At 38.9% G+C, this 17,415-nt stretch overlaps 1 protein-coding gene across 3 annotated transcripts; it reads left to right on the top strand.

The window, feature by feature from the left end:
* The first annotated feature begins 7,334 nt into the window (after window positions 1-7,334).
* Window positions 7,335-10,430, top strand: LOC125717586 (uncharacterized). 3 transcript variants are annotated; one of them, XM_048990717.1, is made up of 5 exons: window positions 7,335-7,639; window positions 8,227-8,838; window positions 8,931-9,098; window positions 9,207-9,302; window positions 9,488-10,430. In XM_048990717.1, the coding sequence occupies exons 2-5, from the start codon at window positions 8,347-8,349 to the stop codon at window positions 9,794-9,796; spliced, it is 1,065 nt and encodes a 354-aa protein (XP_048846674.1). In that variant the 5' UTR covers window positions 7,335-7,639; window positions 8,227-8,346; the 3' UTR covers window positions 9,797-10,430. The 3 variants fall into 3 exon arrangements, with proteins under 3 accessions (XP_048846674.1, XP_048846683.1, XP_048846666.1); XM_048990726.1 differs by having other exon boundaries at window positions 8,645-8,838; XM_048990709.1 differs by lacking the exon at window positions 7,335-7,639 and having other exon boundaries at window positions 7,646-8,838.
* The last annotated feature ends 6,985 nt before the right edge of the window (window positions 10,431-17,415 follow it).

Consider the following 17,415-nt stretch of genomic DNA (forward strand, 5'->3'; position numbering starts at 1 on the left):
TCTTCTATCGTGACTTCTCGGCTGTCTCTTACATCTCTTTCTTGTTTGTTGGCACAGACTTAACTTAATTAGTTAGCAGCACAGGCAGACCAAAAGGCACTGACGCCATTCTTCAGGAATATTGTAGCATTTTATTTTGGAAGGAGAAGAGAAGCACCATCAACTTAAAGCTTTAAGAACAGAAAAAAAAGTCCAAGGTCCTCTTTGTTATTTTCTGAACAAACTCAAACTTAACATCCGACATCAAATTTTCAGTAAGATTAGTGACTTAGTGTAGTTCTGATAAAAATTCAAGTACTAGTTTTAATGTGATTTAAATAACTCAGGTTATTTACAAGTGAGTGGTTGTCTAATTACGTTTCATTTCTCCATGGTGCTGTGCTATTTTCTTAACTTTCTGGGTTGGATTGCAATGTAACGGACATGAGTTGTGTGAAATCACAAATTCACATATCCTTTCTGTCTCTCTCATCAAATGCACGCATGATTACAGCCTCTCATTAAATGCATGCGTGATTACTGTCTCATCAAATGCACGCATGCTTACTACCTCTCCAAAATGCAGGACTTACCAAGCATATGGAAACAGGAAACACAGAATCATTCCTAGTAGTTCTTTTAAACCAATTTATTTGTCTGTTTGTGTGATGTGTTTAACCATTTTGTGCCTTGATTGTATTTATTTAAATAATGTAAACCATTTGAGCTTACTTAACTGCAGTATTTATGTTCCTTTCCTGTTTTGCACATTAAAATTTTACTGGGATGTGTTCTGGGTGGTGCAGTGGTTATGTAGGACGAGGGTGTGACCCCCGGCTCTATTATGGCCCTTTATTAATGAGGCTTTGTGTGGATTGGGAGTGTCAGATAATGCAATGGCACACATTAAATTTTATTCAAGATGCTTCCAGTGAATAAAGACCACAGGGAACAATCACTGCACATTAATGCATGTAATCACATATGTGTATTTGTAATATAAAGGCAGTTTGGTGTAAAGTGTTAAGGGGAGACATCCTCTCCATGGTGAGAGCTGCATTTTCACAAACAAAAATAACGGTAAATCCTTCATATCCTAATTGGGGCCCAGTGAATCATTTTCCGCACCATTACACGGCTAACATCAAATTATTTTTTTTTTTAACACAAATGTTGGCAGACGTGTCTTAAGAGGTCCACAGCTTTCGAGTTTTCAGTTCCGTCCCATCACTCTGCGATACTAATTACTCAGAGAGTAACGTAATGTGGCTCTTTCCTGTTTGAAAAATTGTCCTGATTTGATTCCCCGTGAATTAGCAGCTGTTTAAGCCATGGATGGATGTCTTATAAATTAATTTACTTTGTTGAGTGCTACAAAACAAGAAGAAGCAATACACCTTAAACCGGTTCACAGTTAGGCTTACCTTCCCTGGTTTACACGTGTTTTAACACCAATATATTCACCTTTAAAGCTGTAGTCAGTCAGATTTCTGTCATATTACCTTTCACGATTCTACACAACTGAGACAGTGAATCTCATTTAAGTTGTAAGATGGAGGTGAGGGCAATTGAATGGAAATCTCATCTCTGGATTTCACAATAAAACTAAATTTTGAATAGAGCTGACCTTAAGGCTGTTTTGAAGAAATATTAATAAAACATATGCTTAATAATTTACTGAGTGCCTTCAGTCTCTCGATAAGCTGAATTGGTGAAGGAGGAAGGAAACAGTATCTGCTGCGTATGAGTAAAATAAAATGTTAGAAAAGCAGTTCATGGTGTGAGAACCTCTTTCCAAGCGTTGTGCAAGGCCATGAATACAAAAACTGTGATTGTAAAACATTAATCATTTTCCTTCTATGAATAAAGTCAAAACTTGGAAGGGTTGTATATAGATCATACAGAGATAAGTGAATGGCTATTTCTTAGAAATAACTTGGAAAAAATGAGTAAATGAGCAAATGCGGGCAAGCTGTATTATAGACAGGTGCATGATGGCTCAGTGGTTAGGAATAGTGTACGTGTGTGTGTGTGTGTGTGTGTGGGGGGGGGGGGGGGGGGTATGTTTATATTACATTTTGGGGACCAAATATCCCCAAATAGACCCACAATGTGATTAAAAACCTATTTTGATGTTGTGGGGACCATTTTTCAGGTCCCCACAAAGATCTATGAGTGCAATCAAACAACTAAAAATACCACAAGTCTCATATTCTGTTTGGTTACTTATGGTTAAAGTTAGGGCTGGGTTAAGGTCGTCATGTTGGGATTAGAGCTTTCCCCATAGAGTCCCCACAAAGATATAATTACAAACCTGTGTGTGTGTTTCCTGGTCCCCATAAGGGAAAACTCTATTTTATAAACATCGGTGACCGCTATAAAAAAGTTAAAAATGCAAAAAACTCTTGCATTTTGTGTGTATGTGTGTGTGTGTGTGTGTGTGTGTGTATGTGTGTGCGCGCGCTGTATATATTGGTATATATTGATAATAACCTGTAATAAAATATTTTTCATCCTCACAGCAATCTCAATCCTGAGTGGAAAAAAATTGCAATTCACATTGTACCCAGAATCATGCAGCCCTCGTTTTCACATAGATAGCCGTACGTTTCACTGCAGAAAAGCCTAATACCATTAGGGAACAAGCATTGTGTGAGATGAGCATCAGCGACCAACAATAACAGCATCAATGACAATACCCCAAGTAAAACACAATAAGGGAAATCGGAAGTCCCTCTCACAGGCTTGGGCTAATTCTTTCACAAGCTAAAGTTGTCCGTGGTAACAGTTGCACTTCTCCACATTATTTTGATACTGCGCAGAAGAGGATTCACTTCCGTTGCCGTGGGGGTATTAAATCATCTCAGCTTTAATCTGTAATGAGCTGCAGTGCAGAATCCTATTACTGCTGCTTCACTAATCTAAGTGGTTGCTTCTGCTCTTTCAGCAGCACCTTTAAAAGTCCCTCAAATTCCCAAAAGAATATCAGCATTTGGCTCCGTTTTTCATTAGCAGATTGTTTTTCTCACTCTTCTTCTATATTCTTTGTAGTAAACATGCAAAGTCCATTGGAAAATGGGTGGGAAGTGTAGTGTTCCGCGCTGGGAAGGCCTAAGCACTGTGACAAATATGATCTTTGATAAGGCTGGTTGCTTATTCAAGTACTCTCACGAAAACAATTTTGTCACCTCATCTCACTGCTTGTTTATGAAGCACACATAGTATTTGTTCCCTATGTCTACATGACCTGTGTTTTCTAACTTCTTTATAATTGTGGGTTATTATTATCTTGATTGCATCAAAAAAAATTTAATCAAACAATTTTATGAACTGCGAAGTCTAATCGTCAAAAGGCCATATCTGTATATTTATAATGCGTAATTTATGCCCCCAATTCAGGGTAGTTTAGTACTTCTATTTAGCTGTAATACAGTTGCACCAGTGTAGGAATGGAATCCTGAAAAATTTTCGTAATCTTGGGAAAGCTGTAATTCAATATTCAAAACCTAACTTAACTTTTTTGAAAAAATCATTTTTAATTCGCTGGAAAATATGAAACAGTTTTTGTTGTTGTATGCGGGTTTGTACTCAACTTTTCTGACACGGTCTGAAGATAATTGATAACTAAACTGGTAACAGTATGTGACGGAGTGTGTGTGTGTGCTATAGACTAGCATCCACTCCAGGGCGCCTGCCTGATGCCTTGGAAGAGACTTAAGGTAATTTGCTGATTTTCATCATCAGCATGTAGATGGCTGTCAATGTTTCTTCCATCAGTCTCAGATTCACAGCATTCCCTGAGAACATTCTGTTCTATTTATCCATTTTATTGTTTGACGTGGTTGATACAATCAAAGGCTTTGTTATAATCTGTAACGCACATGTTCCCCTCCTGGATTTCCTTGTTTTTTCAGTTATTCATTGTGTGTCAGTAATTATGTCTTGTTCCTCAGACTTTCATAAATCCAACATGTTCACCAGGCAAGTCTCATACCTTGCCAGGTTCTAATCTGTGTCGAATGATTTTTAGCCTAATCCGAGTCTCACAAGATTTGAGGGAGATCATTTGTTTGCTCATTCTGTCATGTCTCCATTCTTTGGTATCAGAATTAAAACTGCTCTCTTCCTATCTGTAGGCCATTGAGTTGTGTTCTACAGTAGAATTGCTGGCATAACTTGGCCAACATTTTGATTCTTCTTCATTTGCTTGTGCTTATGGGATGCCATGTAACCCAGTTGCCATCCAGTTGGGCAGTGATCTCAGAGCAAACCTGTCCTGCCCGTCCACCACTGAAGGTCCTTCCATGCATCTGATTTTACGGGCACAAAGATACAGCCAGGCTGGTCTGCAGGGGAACACTCCAGGTAGGGTGCCTGTATTTGGGTTATACTGTAGGTAAAGGGAGGAAACCTCCAGGCAGGATGAAGGAGCCTTCCAGTCAGGTACGGTGAGGAGAAGACATGGCTTGCGGGAGGGTTGTGGGGAGCATGGGTAGGATGGCAGCCACGTGAGAGGGGTGTTACTACCTCGGGGCATTTGGTCGCATTCCCTATGGTTCCGGGCAGTTGGCTCTGGAGGCAGCAATTCCGTTTGGTCGTCAGACCTCAGGGCTGTCTGGCAACGAAAGCAGTTCACTTACAACTTTTTCCCCTTCTGTCTGCCTGGGGCACATATTTATGCGGTGCTGGGGGAGGCACCCCCACCTGCGGTAATCAGTGGCCACCAGACACATCTCATCTGTGCTTCTCACGAGACGCTTCATGGGACCATGTGGGAGATCATGCTGACTGACTGTCAGCGTGGTGCTGAGCACCTCCTGTCAGTGGATTCCTGGATTCCTGCAGAGTCACATCGACCTCATTAAATATATCTCAGATGTTGACGTCTTTGCTATGAAGGGTTTCTGGGCCTTACTTCCTTCTCTACTTGGTCTTTGTTCTGTCAGTTATTTGTGCATTGATGTCCTTTATACCCTCTGGAAGTTTCAAACTTCTGCTTCATCTCATGGATTTTCTGAAAAGCCGCCATGTTTTCCGTGTTTATTTCCATCCTCAGTTGCTTTGCAGATGTTGTTGTTGATGTAATACTACTCTTTGTCTTTCCCAGCTCCAATTCAGTTTCCACTGTGACTTCTGTCACCCACTGTCCTGTATTTGGCTCATTTGTTTTGACTAGTCTTTTCTCAGATTTCTCTTGGATGGCTTCTTTAAATTCCATCCACACTTTCTCTGGTTCTCTATGAAATAGACCCAGCATCTCAAATGTATTTTTAATCCCCAGGTCATTTCTTGGAAGTTGTATGGCTTTGTTGTTTCATTTCAGCTTCACTTGGATCTTTCACATCAGCTGTTCATGATCTGTTCCACAATCTCCTCCAGGCCATGTCTTTGCTATTTGAATTGGGATCTTCCATCGCTTGTCACTGAGAATGCGGTCTGTTTGATTTCTGTGAAGTCCATCTGGTGCCGTTCAGGTATAAACACGGTGCTTTGGCTGCTTGAAGAATATGTACAGGCCACACAAACACAGAGCAACCCAGCCGCCGTGTCAGAAATTCAGTTGTTGAGAGTTAGGAAGGATTGTTAGGCGATTTAACACATCATTTACATTTAGCTACTTAGATGGTGCTTTTATCCATAGCAGATCGCAATCATTATCCACTTGTATGTTGGGATATATTACTGAATTTGCTAGACTTTGATACCTAGGATACTGTTGCAGACCCCTCTTGGGATTTTAAGCCTTCGAATTATGAGTGCATGAGCTAATCACCAGGATACTCGCTGCCCCTATTGCAGATTTAATATATGCTTTTGTATGCAGAGAATCTGGCTACTATGCATATTGTCCCTGGAGTAATATAGCAGCACTTTTTGTCTACACACATCAATAAAGGAAGTGATCAGTTCTGTTTTCCATTTCAATGTGCAGTTTATAATTCATTTATGATTCTGCTAGGTTTTGTTATTGTACAATAATGTGAAGCGTCTTTTTTTTCGTTTAATAACTGTTTCTGTGTTGTTCTGTGATTGCTCAGCAGGTATTACAACTGGAATGGAATTTTATCTTCACACTCCACTCTTCCTCACTTCTGCAAAGTGGGTCAAGCTTATATTGCCAAGATCCAGCAGTTGCACCTACGAAAAAGAAATTGAATCCCCTGCAAACGCTGTTCAGTTATTAGGTATGTATTTGTATAGTTGCTGTTTTGGGTTATTTATTGAAAGGGAAGATCCGACCCTTGCAGTACTAATACCGTTTGTGCTGATGATTAATGCCTGGACAGTTCAGCCAAAATGTATGTGCATAATCAAGATTATTCAAGGCGTAAACCTTGAATGATTTTACCTCCATTACTTACATATACTCAGATGCGTCAGTGGAGGATGAAATCGGAATTTTATCACAGACTTTACCTGCACAGGCATAAAAATTAGCTATACCATTATCTATGGCACATAATGAATTGCAGTCTTGTGGAATTGATTGATTTTATTTATTTTCATGCCACGCATGATATTAATGTGATTTAGAAAGGTTTCATTTGGCTATCAGATTTCTACCGGAGAAGAAAGCCAAATAATTTATCATTGGTTCCCAATCAGCTTTGTAGATTTTTGAACGCTTTTTCTCGAAATTTAAATATTTAACAGCACTACATATTCACATTCTCTGCAATCTCAATTTTCTTCACTAAGGTCAGGAGTGCAATAACTTCCTTTTAGAAAACTTGTCTCATTTGGTTGGAGCTTTGTGCACAGAGCAAGAATAATTATTTTAACTGGATAGTACATTTTGTTTCAGTCATTGTGACATTTTAAAAGCCTTCTTCATTTAAAAGTCTTCTTCATTTAAAAGTCTTCTTCAAAGGCCCAAAGAAAATGCTCTGACAGAAAGCGCTGCCCTCATAGTGAGGTGGGGTGGCAGGTAAATGGAAATGGTCCCATTTCTTTCAATGCACATCTTAAACATCTGTTTTTCAATACCTTGTCAAAGGCAACAATCTTTTAAGCTTAAAAGTGATCTAACTAGGAGCGATATGAAGCTGCTAAAACCATTTGCTGTGTAACAAAACCACCCTTTATATCCAAAGCTTTAATGCAGCCGTACAGTCTAGAACTTCAGCATTAGATGAGAGGATAAAAGTCATTCAAGTTTATTAATTAAGGAAACATAAACAGATGTTGCACTCATCATTCTCTAGTTCACACAATGAATTAAAAATTGCTCAAATATTCCTAAATGCAGGATTATTACTATGCACCAAACCTAATGAGTTATACAATCAATTATAGTTTGGGTGTTATTTTTTCTTAATCTTAATTGTACCACACTGTAAACCCTAATGCTGTAACTAATTGATTGAACTGAGTTGTATTAACTTAAATAATTACAATTAGTTTATATTAATTAACCTTTATGAGTATTTAGAACTTTTTCTTATTTATGAGTTTGTAAAAATTAAACCTTTCAAGTAAGATGGAAAATTTTGCTGGTTTAATTTAAACAAAATGTCTCTTTAAAGTTTTATTAACTCAAAATCTTTCAGCCTTGTGATTTTGCGTATGACGTCATCCAGGTTCACGTCAACTGTCTTGCCCGCGCTTATTCCTCGTTCGTTTTTTTCAAGATGGCGGATCGGCCTCGCTTGACACTACAGTAAGTAAAATATTGAAATATACAAATCCAATGAATCTTAAGCAAGTGTTTTAATCCATATAATCACAGTAACATTTAAAAGTAATGTAGATGCGTTTAGATGTGTTGCATTACAGAGTACGCGTTTAGCCCTGTTTAAATCTTGAGGCGAGGAAGCTCCTCATCCCGCGCTGTAGCTTGTTGGTCAATAAGAAACTTTTAACGTTAGTTCAGTGTTGGGAGCTGTTACTGACCAGCACAATGTTTATAAATTCAGGTAAAATTGAAATTAAAACATTTATGCCGCACTTATTTTTAAAACTGCGTTATCCACAACATGGAGTTTTATTTTGAAATACTTCGTTTGTGCGGCTTCTCAGCTGAAAGGTGTAATATTATTTATATAATATTAATTTCAATGGCGGATCGGACTCGTTACACGCTGTTCAGTAACGTTACGTAGTTAATGTATAACTAGGGATGTTCATCTCGGTTAATTTTCCCAACCGACAACCGCCGTTCGTTAACCGAACATTAATCATTAACATTAACATTAACCGAATCCTGAACGTTCTAAGATGTGGCCTCGTGATTTTCCAATTCCACAGTTTTCCTATGATGTTGAGCTAAGGCTTAGACAGGGAAATGATGAATTTGAGAAGAGCGGAAAGGGTCTAAAGTTGACAAGAGACCAAAAGCATGACATTCTGGAGAAGCTTGGCTCAACCATGTATGATTTTAAGGCGTACCCAGACGACAAACAGATAGGAAAAGTAGCAGAGGCCCTTGTCACAAAGCATCCTTGTTTGAAGGAGCCAGGCTCTGACACAGGTTGGAATGGGTGGAAAACCAGTTTAAAGTTCAAGATGGGCAACTTGAGAAACAAAATGAGGAAAATTGGATGTCTTGAGGTAACTGTTAATGCTGGGAAAAGAAGTCAAGGCCATCCTGAGAATGAACCATCACATTCTAAAATCAAGAAACCAAGACGTTCTGAGGTTAATTATTTGCCAAACTTTCCTCAAGGTGAGGATGAAGCATCTCTTGAAACAGTTAGACAGGAAATTGCTGTTGAAGTCCAGAAGACAGAAAAAAATACTAGTCTCATCCACAAGAACATGGAGAGAACTTTTGCTCTGCGACGACAGAACATTGTTAGCGGAAGCCCATCTGTGAATGAGTTTCTGAATCTCTGGCCTGCACTGCGTATAACATCTGAGGTAAATAATAATAATAATAATTGTTTTCTAGTGATTATTATATATTTTCTGATGTGGGTTTGTTTTATAAAATTCTCTTTTGTCCGATTTAGCTGTTTGCAGAGTACCAACGTGTTACAAATGAGAATTTGCCCAACAAATTCTATGCACAACTGGACTACCTCCTACCTTGTTTGATGACCATTTTAAGGCAAAAAGCATCCAAGACAGGCAAGACAGCAGATGCCCTGGCTAATCTTTTGAAAGTTCATGATGAGCAGGTATGGTTGTTGTCATAAGATGAAGTATTCTTTAAAATGTAATTAGATTTTTCTTTATTTCAGATATTTAGATGTTGTTTTTTTTCTTCTTGTTTTTCATCTTTACAGGAACTGCATGATGTAAATTCACGACGGACTACCGTTATCAGAGGTCTTCCAGTTTTGCTGCGTGACAAAGACATAGGATTTTTTAGGACCACCCTGGTAAGCCTTCATTCATTGTTTTTACAATTATGCATGTTCTATTGCAAAGGTGAAGGTTGAGGAGCAACCTTTACTTACTAATATATTTGTAATTATCACTAGTTGATGAATCATGTAATATTGACTCAGTCATATTGATAATGTTCTAACATGAATATAACATGTCCCTGAATAATATTTTTTAGATTGATAATCCTGAAGTACTGACTGAGGATGCTCCAGTGTCCCTGCTTACAGTTGTTCATGAAAATGCTGCTGCTCCAATCCATTACGATCCAGTGAGGGTCTCAGTTGTCCTGGAGAATGAAGTGGTCACCACCCATAGCCAACTTCCAGAGGCCTTTCTTGTCTTGTTTGGATTCATGTATGCTCTTCACTTAAAATATCCTAAAGGACTTGCCAAAACTTTTGAATTTGTGCAAAAAGTTTTACTCGGCATGGATGACGGAAAACTGTCTCCTAGCGTGCAAACATTAAAGAATGAGTTGATGTAGAGCTACTTTTTTTTTCTCGTTTAATGAAGGCTGGCACTGGGGCAGTAACTTAAAAACATGTCAGTACGTGTAGTTTAAACTATACAGGAGTCACTTACCAGAATGCACTATTTTTATTTCTTTTTATGAATGCCGCAAGACTAAGTTTTATATGACTTAATGTATGTTTTAAAAATCAGGATATTTAATTTTGTCAAACTAAATCATTTTTTTTGAAGCTCATGTTTAAACAAAGTTGGTCATGTAAAATTCTGTTAAAAAATATTTTACAAAATAATTCTTCAAAAATATTTTTTTGTTACAAGTCATACTGGGTTTTATGCATTACTTTTTCCTGAATGTTTTTTTCCCCTGAGAATTTTCACCCTTTTAAAGGGTTACTTTACAGGTGTCATGTTGATTTGTTATATCAAATAGAACACCATAGAAAGTATTGTTATTCTTTTTCATTGTATTAACATTCTGGGCATACTTTATTCATTTTAAAATAGTGTTTATTGTAAATCTGTTACTGACAAACTGTTTTAAAGGTTTTGAGAAATTTGTATGTTTATAGAAGGCATGTTTACTGTAAACATTCATGTTGGTATTACCTGTTGGACATTTTTTGTTTAAAAATAAATGTTAAAAATGGTATTGTGTGTTTGCTTGAAATTACAGATGCGTTTTCATACATTTATAGTGTTTACAGATTTAGAATTTGGTTAATTTCATTTATGAAACTCAAAATGGAAAATTTAATTTAAAAAAATTATTACAATCAAAATGTATAAGCTGGGTGACTAAGTATTTAAAGTTGGGAGAAATTAAAAGAATTAAGTTAAATGCTATCAAAATGTATAAGCAGGGTGACTAAGTATTTAAAGTTGGGAGATATTGAAAAAAATAAGTTAATTGATCTCAAAATGTATAAACAGGGTAACTTGGGTATTTTAAGTAAGAACAAATTATTTTGCATGAGTACAACAAACTCAAAACTAGATTTTTCTGCTTACTTAAAATTATAATTTCACAACTTAAACAATTTGACGTAACTGATTACCTCAAATTTTTTGAGTTTTGCCAACTTATTCGGGATTACAGTGCACATATAATTTGTGATTTTGTATGAAACAAGATCAGTTACTGTTTCTGTGTCTGTGCGTTTGTATATAAATATTGTATGCTTAAGTATTGGTGAATTTTGATTCTGTTGTGCGTGTAGTACTCTTAGTATAGCTTTCTGCCTCAGTATTCACAATTCATAATAATCCTTTCCACGAGACATCCATTGTTTTATGAGTTATGCTATATTCAACTGCCAACAAAAATGTTGTTAATCATTTCATTGCTAAAAGAAATGCATAACATTTAATGGTTACTGTTAAAAAGATGCCGTTCCACACAAATACTGTTCATTCACTGTGTCCTGTGCTCGGCTGATAACAGTGTTCTGTAAATGTTTGACTGTGAAATGAAAAATGTACTGAAATAGACAATTGGAACTTGCTTACCTGTCAGTTAAACTGAGGATGATACGGAGCTGTGGTGTAATAGAAGCGTACCTCTGTTTTGTGTGGTAATATGCTTTTGCTTATTTGACTTTATTGAGACAGGGTCTTGACTGGAGAACAGTGGGGAAGTGAAGTTAAATTTTGCTTTTCTTTGGGGCATGTGAGTAGGGTTCAGGTACTGAAAGCGTTCAACACTTGAAGGTCACAAGGAGATAGAATTTCTATGCGTTCAGTTCATTTTTTAACCCATGAGCCCTGTAAAGTAGTTCCATTAGTAACAGCTCTAGGAATATTTCTTTTTTTCCAGCAAAAAAGACAATTATAAAAATGTAAGGGAACAGCTACTACTGTAAATAAATAATAGAAGCAGTTTAAACCAGTTTAAATGATGATGACAATATACCTGGGGGGAACTTCATCACACGTCAAGCTTTAGACACTTATACAGTGGTACAGTGGTTTGTTACGTATTGCAAAATGTATTCAGGCTGCTTTTGGCCAGAGAGCCCTGTGTGCAGGTGGCATTCACCCTCAGATTGGCCAAACCAACGCACACCCATATGTTTATGCCTGGCTTATTTGTCCGCGGTGACTCCGATGCTCCTTGTATTATAACCAAAAGGACAGCGACATGCCCAGACTAGCTTTCCTGCTATTATCCCTTTGTTCTTCACCATCTCATCATATTTGGTGAGAATCAAAGACCCAGGTGCATCCGCATCAGAAATCTTTTTAGTTCCCTGCTGATAGTCCTGCATCCATTCCTCCCCACAGAGATGCACTGGACCTCCAGAATGCATTTACTCTGCCATCAATTTGTTTAGCTATTCAATCTGCTAATTCCAGAGACGATATGCATCTGCACAACAAGCCTTTATTGAAGGCATTTTAAACAGCACCTGGCTCCACAGGCAAAGAGCTCTTTATATTAATCGGTTCTACTCAATGCAGATTTAATGACAGAACCTCGGGAGATGTTTACATGATCAGAGTATCGGGGAGGTGGGAAAATATCATGTGGATCCTGAGGCACTGTGGCTGGTGTGCTGCTTCACAGGGGGCCGCCCCAGTCCCTCGCTTAAGGCAGACGGCTCTGCTCAATAGGAAGATCAGCCACGTGCCTTGCTCTGAATGCCTGGTTGGGGCTGTTGATCCCCCTGTTCTGCATTGGAGTTGCCCAGCCTTGCATTACAGTGTCCAGCAGTACTGAGCTGTACAACTTTTGCAGTTGTTAATACAAAGCCAAACAGCCTGGTTGTGCTTGGATACCCCAAAAGAACACTGGACTGCACTGCGTCCATACAACCCCTGAAATTGCAACTAGACTAATATCCAGAACAACTGGGATTAGGATGCTTGTAATGACAGATATGTGCACATCGCCCAACAATTATGAAAGAAATTATAGCACATTATATGTACAAAGTAATTACATACCTAACAACCTGTCATTAGTAGTAACAAATATGAAACATCTGGAGTCTGTAAACAGCTGTACGTTCATTTTGAAGCATCAGCTATATTTATGGCGCCTGTGCTGGGCAGACAGAAGTTATCATGTAGCTGAAATTACAGCTCTGATTTGCTTATATCTGCATGGCAAAGTAGTGTACTTAAAAATATCCATGTAATCATCGTACAGGTCAGAAAGAAGGGTTAGTGGTCAGGTTCAGGCCCAACTCAGGAACCATTCTGCCAACCAGGAACCTTGGGCCCAGCATCTTAACCCACTGAGTCACACACTCCCCTCATATTTTTCATGTACAGTGTTACTTCAAGTTACACCTTATCAAGTCATATCAGATCGGGTTTACATCCAGAGTCCATGGTGATTTATATACACTGATTGAGAGATGCCGGGGCGGCATGGTGGTGCAGTGGTTAGCACTGTTGCCTCACACCTCTGGGACCCGGGTTCGAGTCTCCGCCTGGGTCACATGTGTGTGGAGTTTGCATGTTCTCCCCATGTCGTCGTGGGGTTTCCTCCAGGTACTCCCACCCCCCCCCCCCCCCACAGTCCAAAAACATGCTGAGGCTAATTGGAGTTGCTAAATTGCCTGTAGGTGTACATGTGTGAGCATGCCCTGTGATGGGCTGGCCCCCCATCCTGGGTTGTTCCCTGCCTCGTGCCCATTGCTTCTGGGATAGGCTCCGGACCCCCCGCAACCCAGTAGGATAAGAGGTTTGGAAAATGGATGGATGGATGGATGGATGGATGGATGAGAGATGCCTGAAACTGGATACAGTCAGACATTGGTGGGTGTATCGCTCAGTGTAACAGGTGTAGGAGAAGGAGCAGCTCCACCAGTCATATAAAGACCCTCCATCCATATGTAATTTATAATACAGTATTCATACAGTAATCTTTAAGTGATGGACAGCTACAATATCGAGACGCCAAACTGACTTGCACTTCGTGTTCTTGGTTGTAAATGCGAATGCAGGTCAATGCGAGGACAAATACACACTATATGAAAAATTGTTGCAATTAAAGGAAAATTGCATGTCAATTTTGTAACATTGTGTTGTCTCTGGTGTCTACTTGCATGCACCAAATAATAGATTTTCAAAAGAAATAAAATTTGTTTGTTTCCTGGTGTGTAGAGCTTAGCTGGTAATGCAGCAATTTGATACAAGTGCCAGTGAGTATTTTACTATCATCTGGACTACCCATCTTTTCACAGAATCAAGGAATATTGGAAAATAGAAATGAAATATGGAATTCAAAAGCTGGCATTGTGATGGATGGGAGGTGTTGATACAAAGATCAGAAGGACTATAATGTGCCAAAGTCCTTACTAACCACAGACTTCAAATTTCATTTTCTTTATTTATATCAAAACTGACATGTCTATTGGTCCAGGTAAAGACAGTGTTTTATTGCCGTTTTCAAACTGAATGTGTTACAATTTCCTGTTATTATGGAAGGACTTAAGTGGAGATTTCAAAAGAAAGTACCATCCAAGGTATTTCAAATAGTCTTTTCGTTTCTGTAGTAACTACATTGCATCTATTTTCACCTTCACACTGCCTTTCCTGTGGCAGCAGATCCAATCCGACCTCTTTTCCCCCAGGCCACATATTCAGGCAAGCAGGTTCACTGGCCAATGCCTGCTGGGTCTTCGCTGGGGCCTCAGACCTGGGATGTGCCGTGAACAGCTCCCTTGGGAGCAAAGCGTCCTTATCGGATGCCCAAATTACCTCAACTGACTCTTCTCAATCTGAAGGAACATGAGCTTCATTTTGAGATTCCTCCAGATGTCCAAACTTCTTCATGTCACATGAAGTGAGGCCAGCAACCTGGTGAAGAAACCCCATATTCGCCATCTTGTTCTTTTGGTGATTACTCAACGAGTATAAACACCTAGGTTAAAGGATTAACAACATAACTCTCACTTTACCACCTCACACTCCTGCAGTGCCCACAAGGCTGCAGTCACCAAGCTAATCCTGGCACTCTCATGTTCCTTGTGGTACTTACTATATTCCACACTATTTGAAAGGAGTACCATGGCCACAGATTTGAATGTGCCGATCTCATGTTCCTCTTGAGCAAGATCCAAGGTACTTACTATATTCCACACTATTTGAAAGGAGTACCATGGCCACAGATTTGAATGTGCCGATCTCATGTTCCTCTTGAGCAAGATCCAAGGTACTTACTATATTCCACACTATTTGAAAGGAGTACCATGGCCACAGATTTGAAGGTGCCGATTCTCATGCTTGATGCTTCGCACTCAATACTGAATCACTTGAAGTGTGTCCTGGAAGTTCTGGCCAGATGAGGCCTAAAGAACATCATCTACAAATGGCAGGGAGATTTCCTCTAGCCCTCCACACCAGACACTCTTCTAGTCATGGCTGACCCTTAATATCCTGTCTATGAAAATCACAAACGTGAACAGAGGCATGCCAAAAGTATGCCAGAGTAATTTACTCTGAATGGCTTAATTATTGTGCCAAGTATTCTTACCCAACTCATACTATATTTATACAGGGGCCAAATAGCACACATACAGTACGGTATCCCTGGTAGCCCATATTTCTGCAGCAGTCCCTACAGAATGAAGTTCCATAGTCATATGTCTTCACCAAATCAACAAAGCAGATGCAGACCATAGTAGTAAATTCTCATGAATCCTCATATTGTTGCACAAAGCAGATGAGTTGGTCCACTGTTCTATAGATTGGCCTTGTCAACCATGTCCTCGAAAGTAACATACAGCATGTTCAAAATTTCAAGATGTAATTCATCTACCTTCTATCCCTTTCACTACAGAAGCCTCTAACCACAATAGGAGTTAAAACTGCAGTGACTCTCTGTGCTGCTACTTTATGGGAGGGCATATACTGTACACCAGGTCATGTAATATTTCCACACTCAGCAATAACCCCAGAGTTCCTAAAAGGTCTCTGTCTTCAGCTTAATGACTGGTCCTAGGGTGACCAATATGACAGAAACCACTGCCTTTTATCTGTAGTTATTTACAGCCACTGCAAGGATTGAGGCCTGGAGGAGGGGTTTCTCATTCCCTGGCAATTGGGAGAGGGCAAAAACATGGACCGTCTGGGGGTCTGGGTAACGAAACACAGGCCTAGAGAATGCTCCATTCAGACTTAATGTCCCCAGCCTCAATCAGCACACAGCAGAAGTTTTTCCAGAGGAAAAAGTTGAATTCATTTTTCACAGACACCGATTCATTTTTCACAGTCAGACAACCAATACAAATCCTGTTGATCTGGACTTCTTCCCATATATCAAATTCAACTCAATATGTATTGGAAAAACAACCAATTGAATGATACGATTACAAAAATCAAATACGCCTGAAATAAAAATGATAAAGACTGAATGGTGCCAGATTTATTGTAAATCAATTACCAGAACATGTCCTTGTACAACCTGTTGCTTGTTAAATTTATATTCTTGCTTTGGAAGCATCTGGAAGCCCTCGTGTTAGGAGAGCAAAGCCTGCTGATATTTTAATGGATTGTTCTGCCAAGTGTATTTCTATGTTTTATGTACTAAATTTCGTTTATTTACCATTCTCATCTAGCATATTCCCTAGTATTTATTTGTCCATATGCTAAGTTTTAAAAGCTCTCTTCTGATAACCTCATTTTCTCTGTCTTTAACCAATGTGCAAGAACCATAAATCGTGTCTTTATCTGCCCCAGGGACTCTCCTTACATCGCTGTGCGGGAGCTTGGCACTGCTGATGGCAGCCTCATAGTTTTCGTACAATACGGCATAATCTTCATTTTTATTTTCAAGCCCCACAGATTTGGTAAAGGTGAGAAAATTACCTTATTCATTCAAACCGCATAGTTCTGCAGATCCCTGGTGTTATAGCTCGATTTACAAACATGAAGTACATAAACCATTGACAACATGCAGGCAGAAAGAAATTATAATGCTCAAAAAAATACATTTACTTCCAGTCAATTGGTCTAGGAATATAATAAGCACAGAATGTGTGAGTAACAATTTTATCAGTTAAATAAGCAATAGCACCAGTGGTTAAAAAAACATCTAACGGCTGAATAGAGCACATTATGATTGTCCCCTTAGAAAGGTTAACAAATAACGTTCACACACTTCCCCGGTATCAAGCCCACCCCCCAATTTTCCTTTCAGACTCTGGATCCTTTAGCGGATGACTGGCCAGCAGCAGAGCACCTGTCATCGATCCTTAGCAAGCAACCAGTGCTGTTCTGGACTGCAGCAAATGTGACAGGAGCGCTGCAGTACTGTAATTTAATTAAATACAGGACTTTGCATCCGGTAATTAGAAGAGTACTGCATTCTAATTACCTTTAAAATATGCTTGACAAATGTAATCAATTATGTGGCCAATAAGGGGGGAAACTTTATGTATTCCTTTGGGAATTTAGATTTAGCCAAAATGTACTTCAGTAAAAAAAAAAAATCTAAATATAATACTAAAGCAAGAGAGTTTCAATAAGTATCTTTCTTATCAATAAAAAGTCCCCTATCTTGTGCCATTAATCTGATTTAATATATGTTTAAAAAGTATAGGTTAAGCCTTACATTGCCATGACTCGTCAAAGTCTCAGTTGCGACGTTGCCTCAATCTTCAAAGATAATCTTTGAAGAAAGAG

Source organism: Brienomyrus brachyistius, chromosome 2 (assembly GCF_023856365.1).
Source record: "Brienomyrus brachyistius isolate T26 chromosome 2, BBRACH_0.4, whole genome shotgun sequence".
NCBI lineage: Eukaryota > Metazoa > Chordata > Actinopteri > Osteoglossiformes > Mormyridae > Brienomyrus > Brienomyrus brachyistius.

What these genes read in the sequence shown, in the direction of transcription:
- LOC125717586 (XM_048990709.1), top strand. Translation starts at nt 8,197, where the DNA reads ATGTGGCCTCGTGATTTTCCAATTCCACAGTTTTCCTATGATGTTGAG. An exon ending in CACTGCGTATAACATCTGAG is followed by an intron (nt 8,839 to 8,930) that starts GTAAATAATAAT and finishes TGTCCGATTTAG; the next exon opens with CTGTTTGCAGAGTACCAACG. An exon ending in TGAAAGTTCATGATGAGCAG is followed by an intron (nt 9,099 to 9,206) that starts GTATGGTTGTTG and finishes TCATCTTTACAG; the next exon opens with GAACTGCATGATGTAAATTC.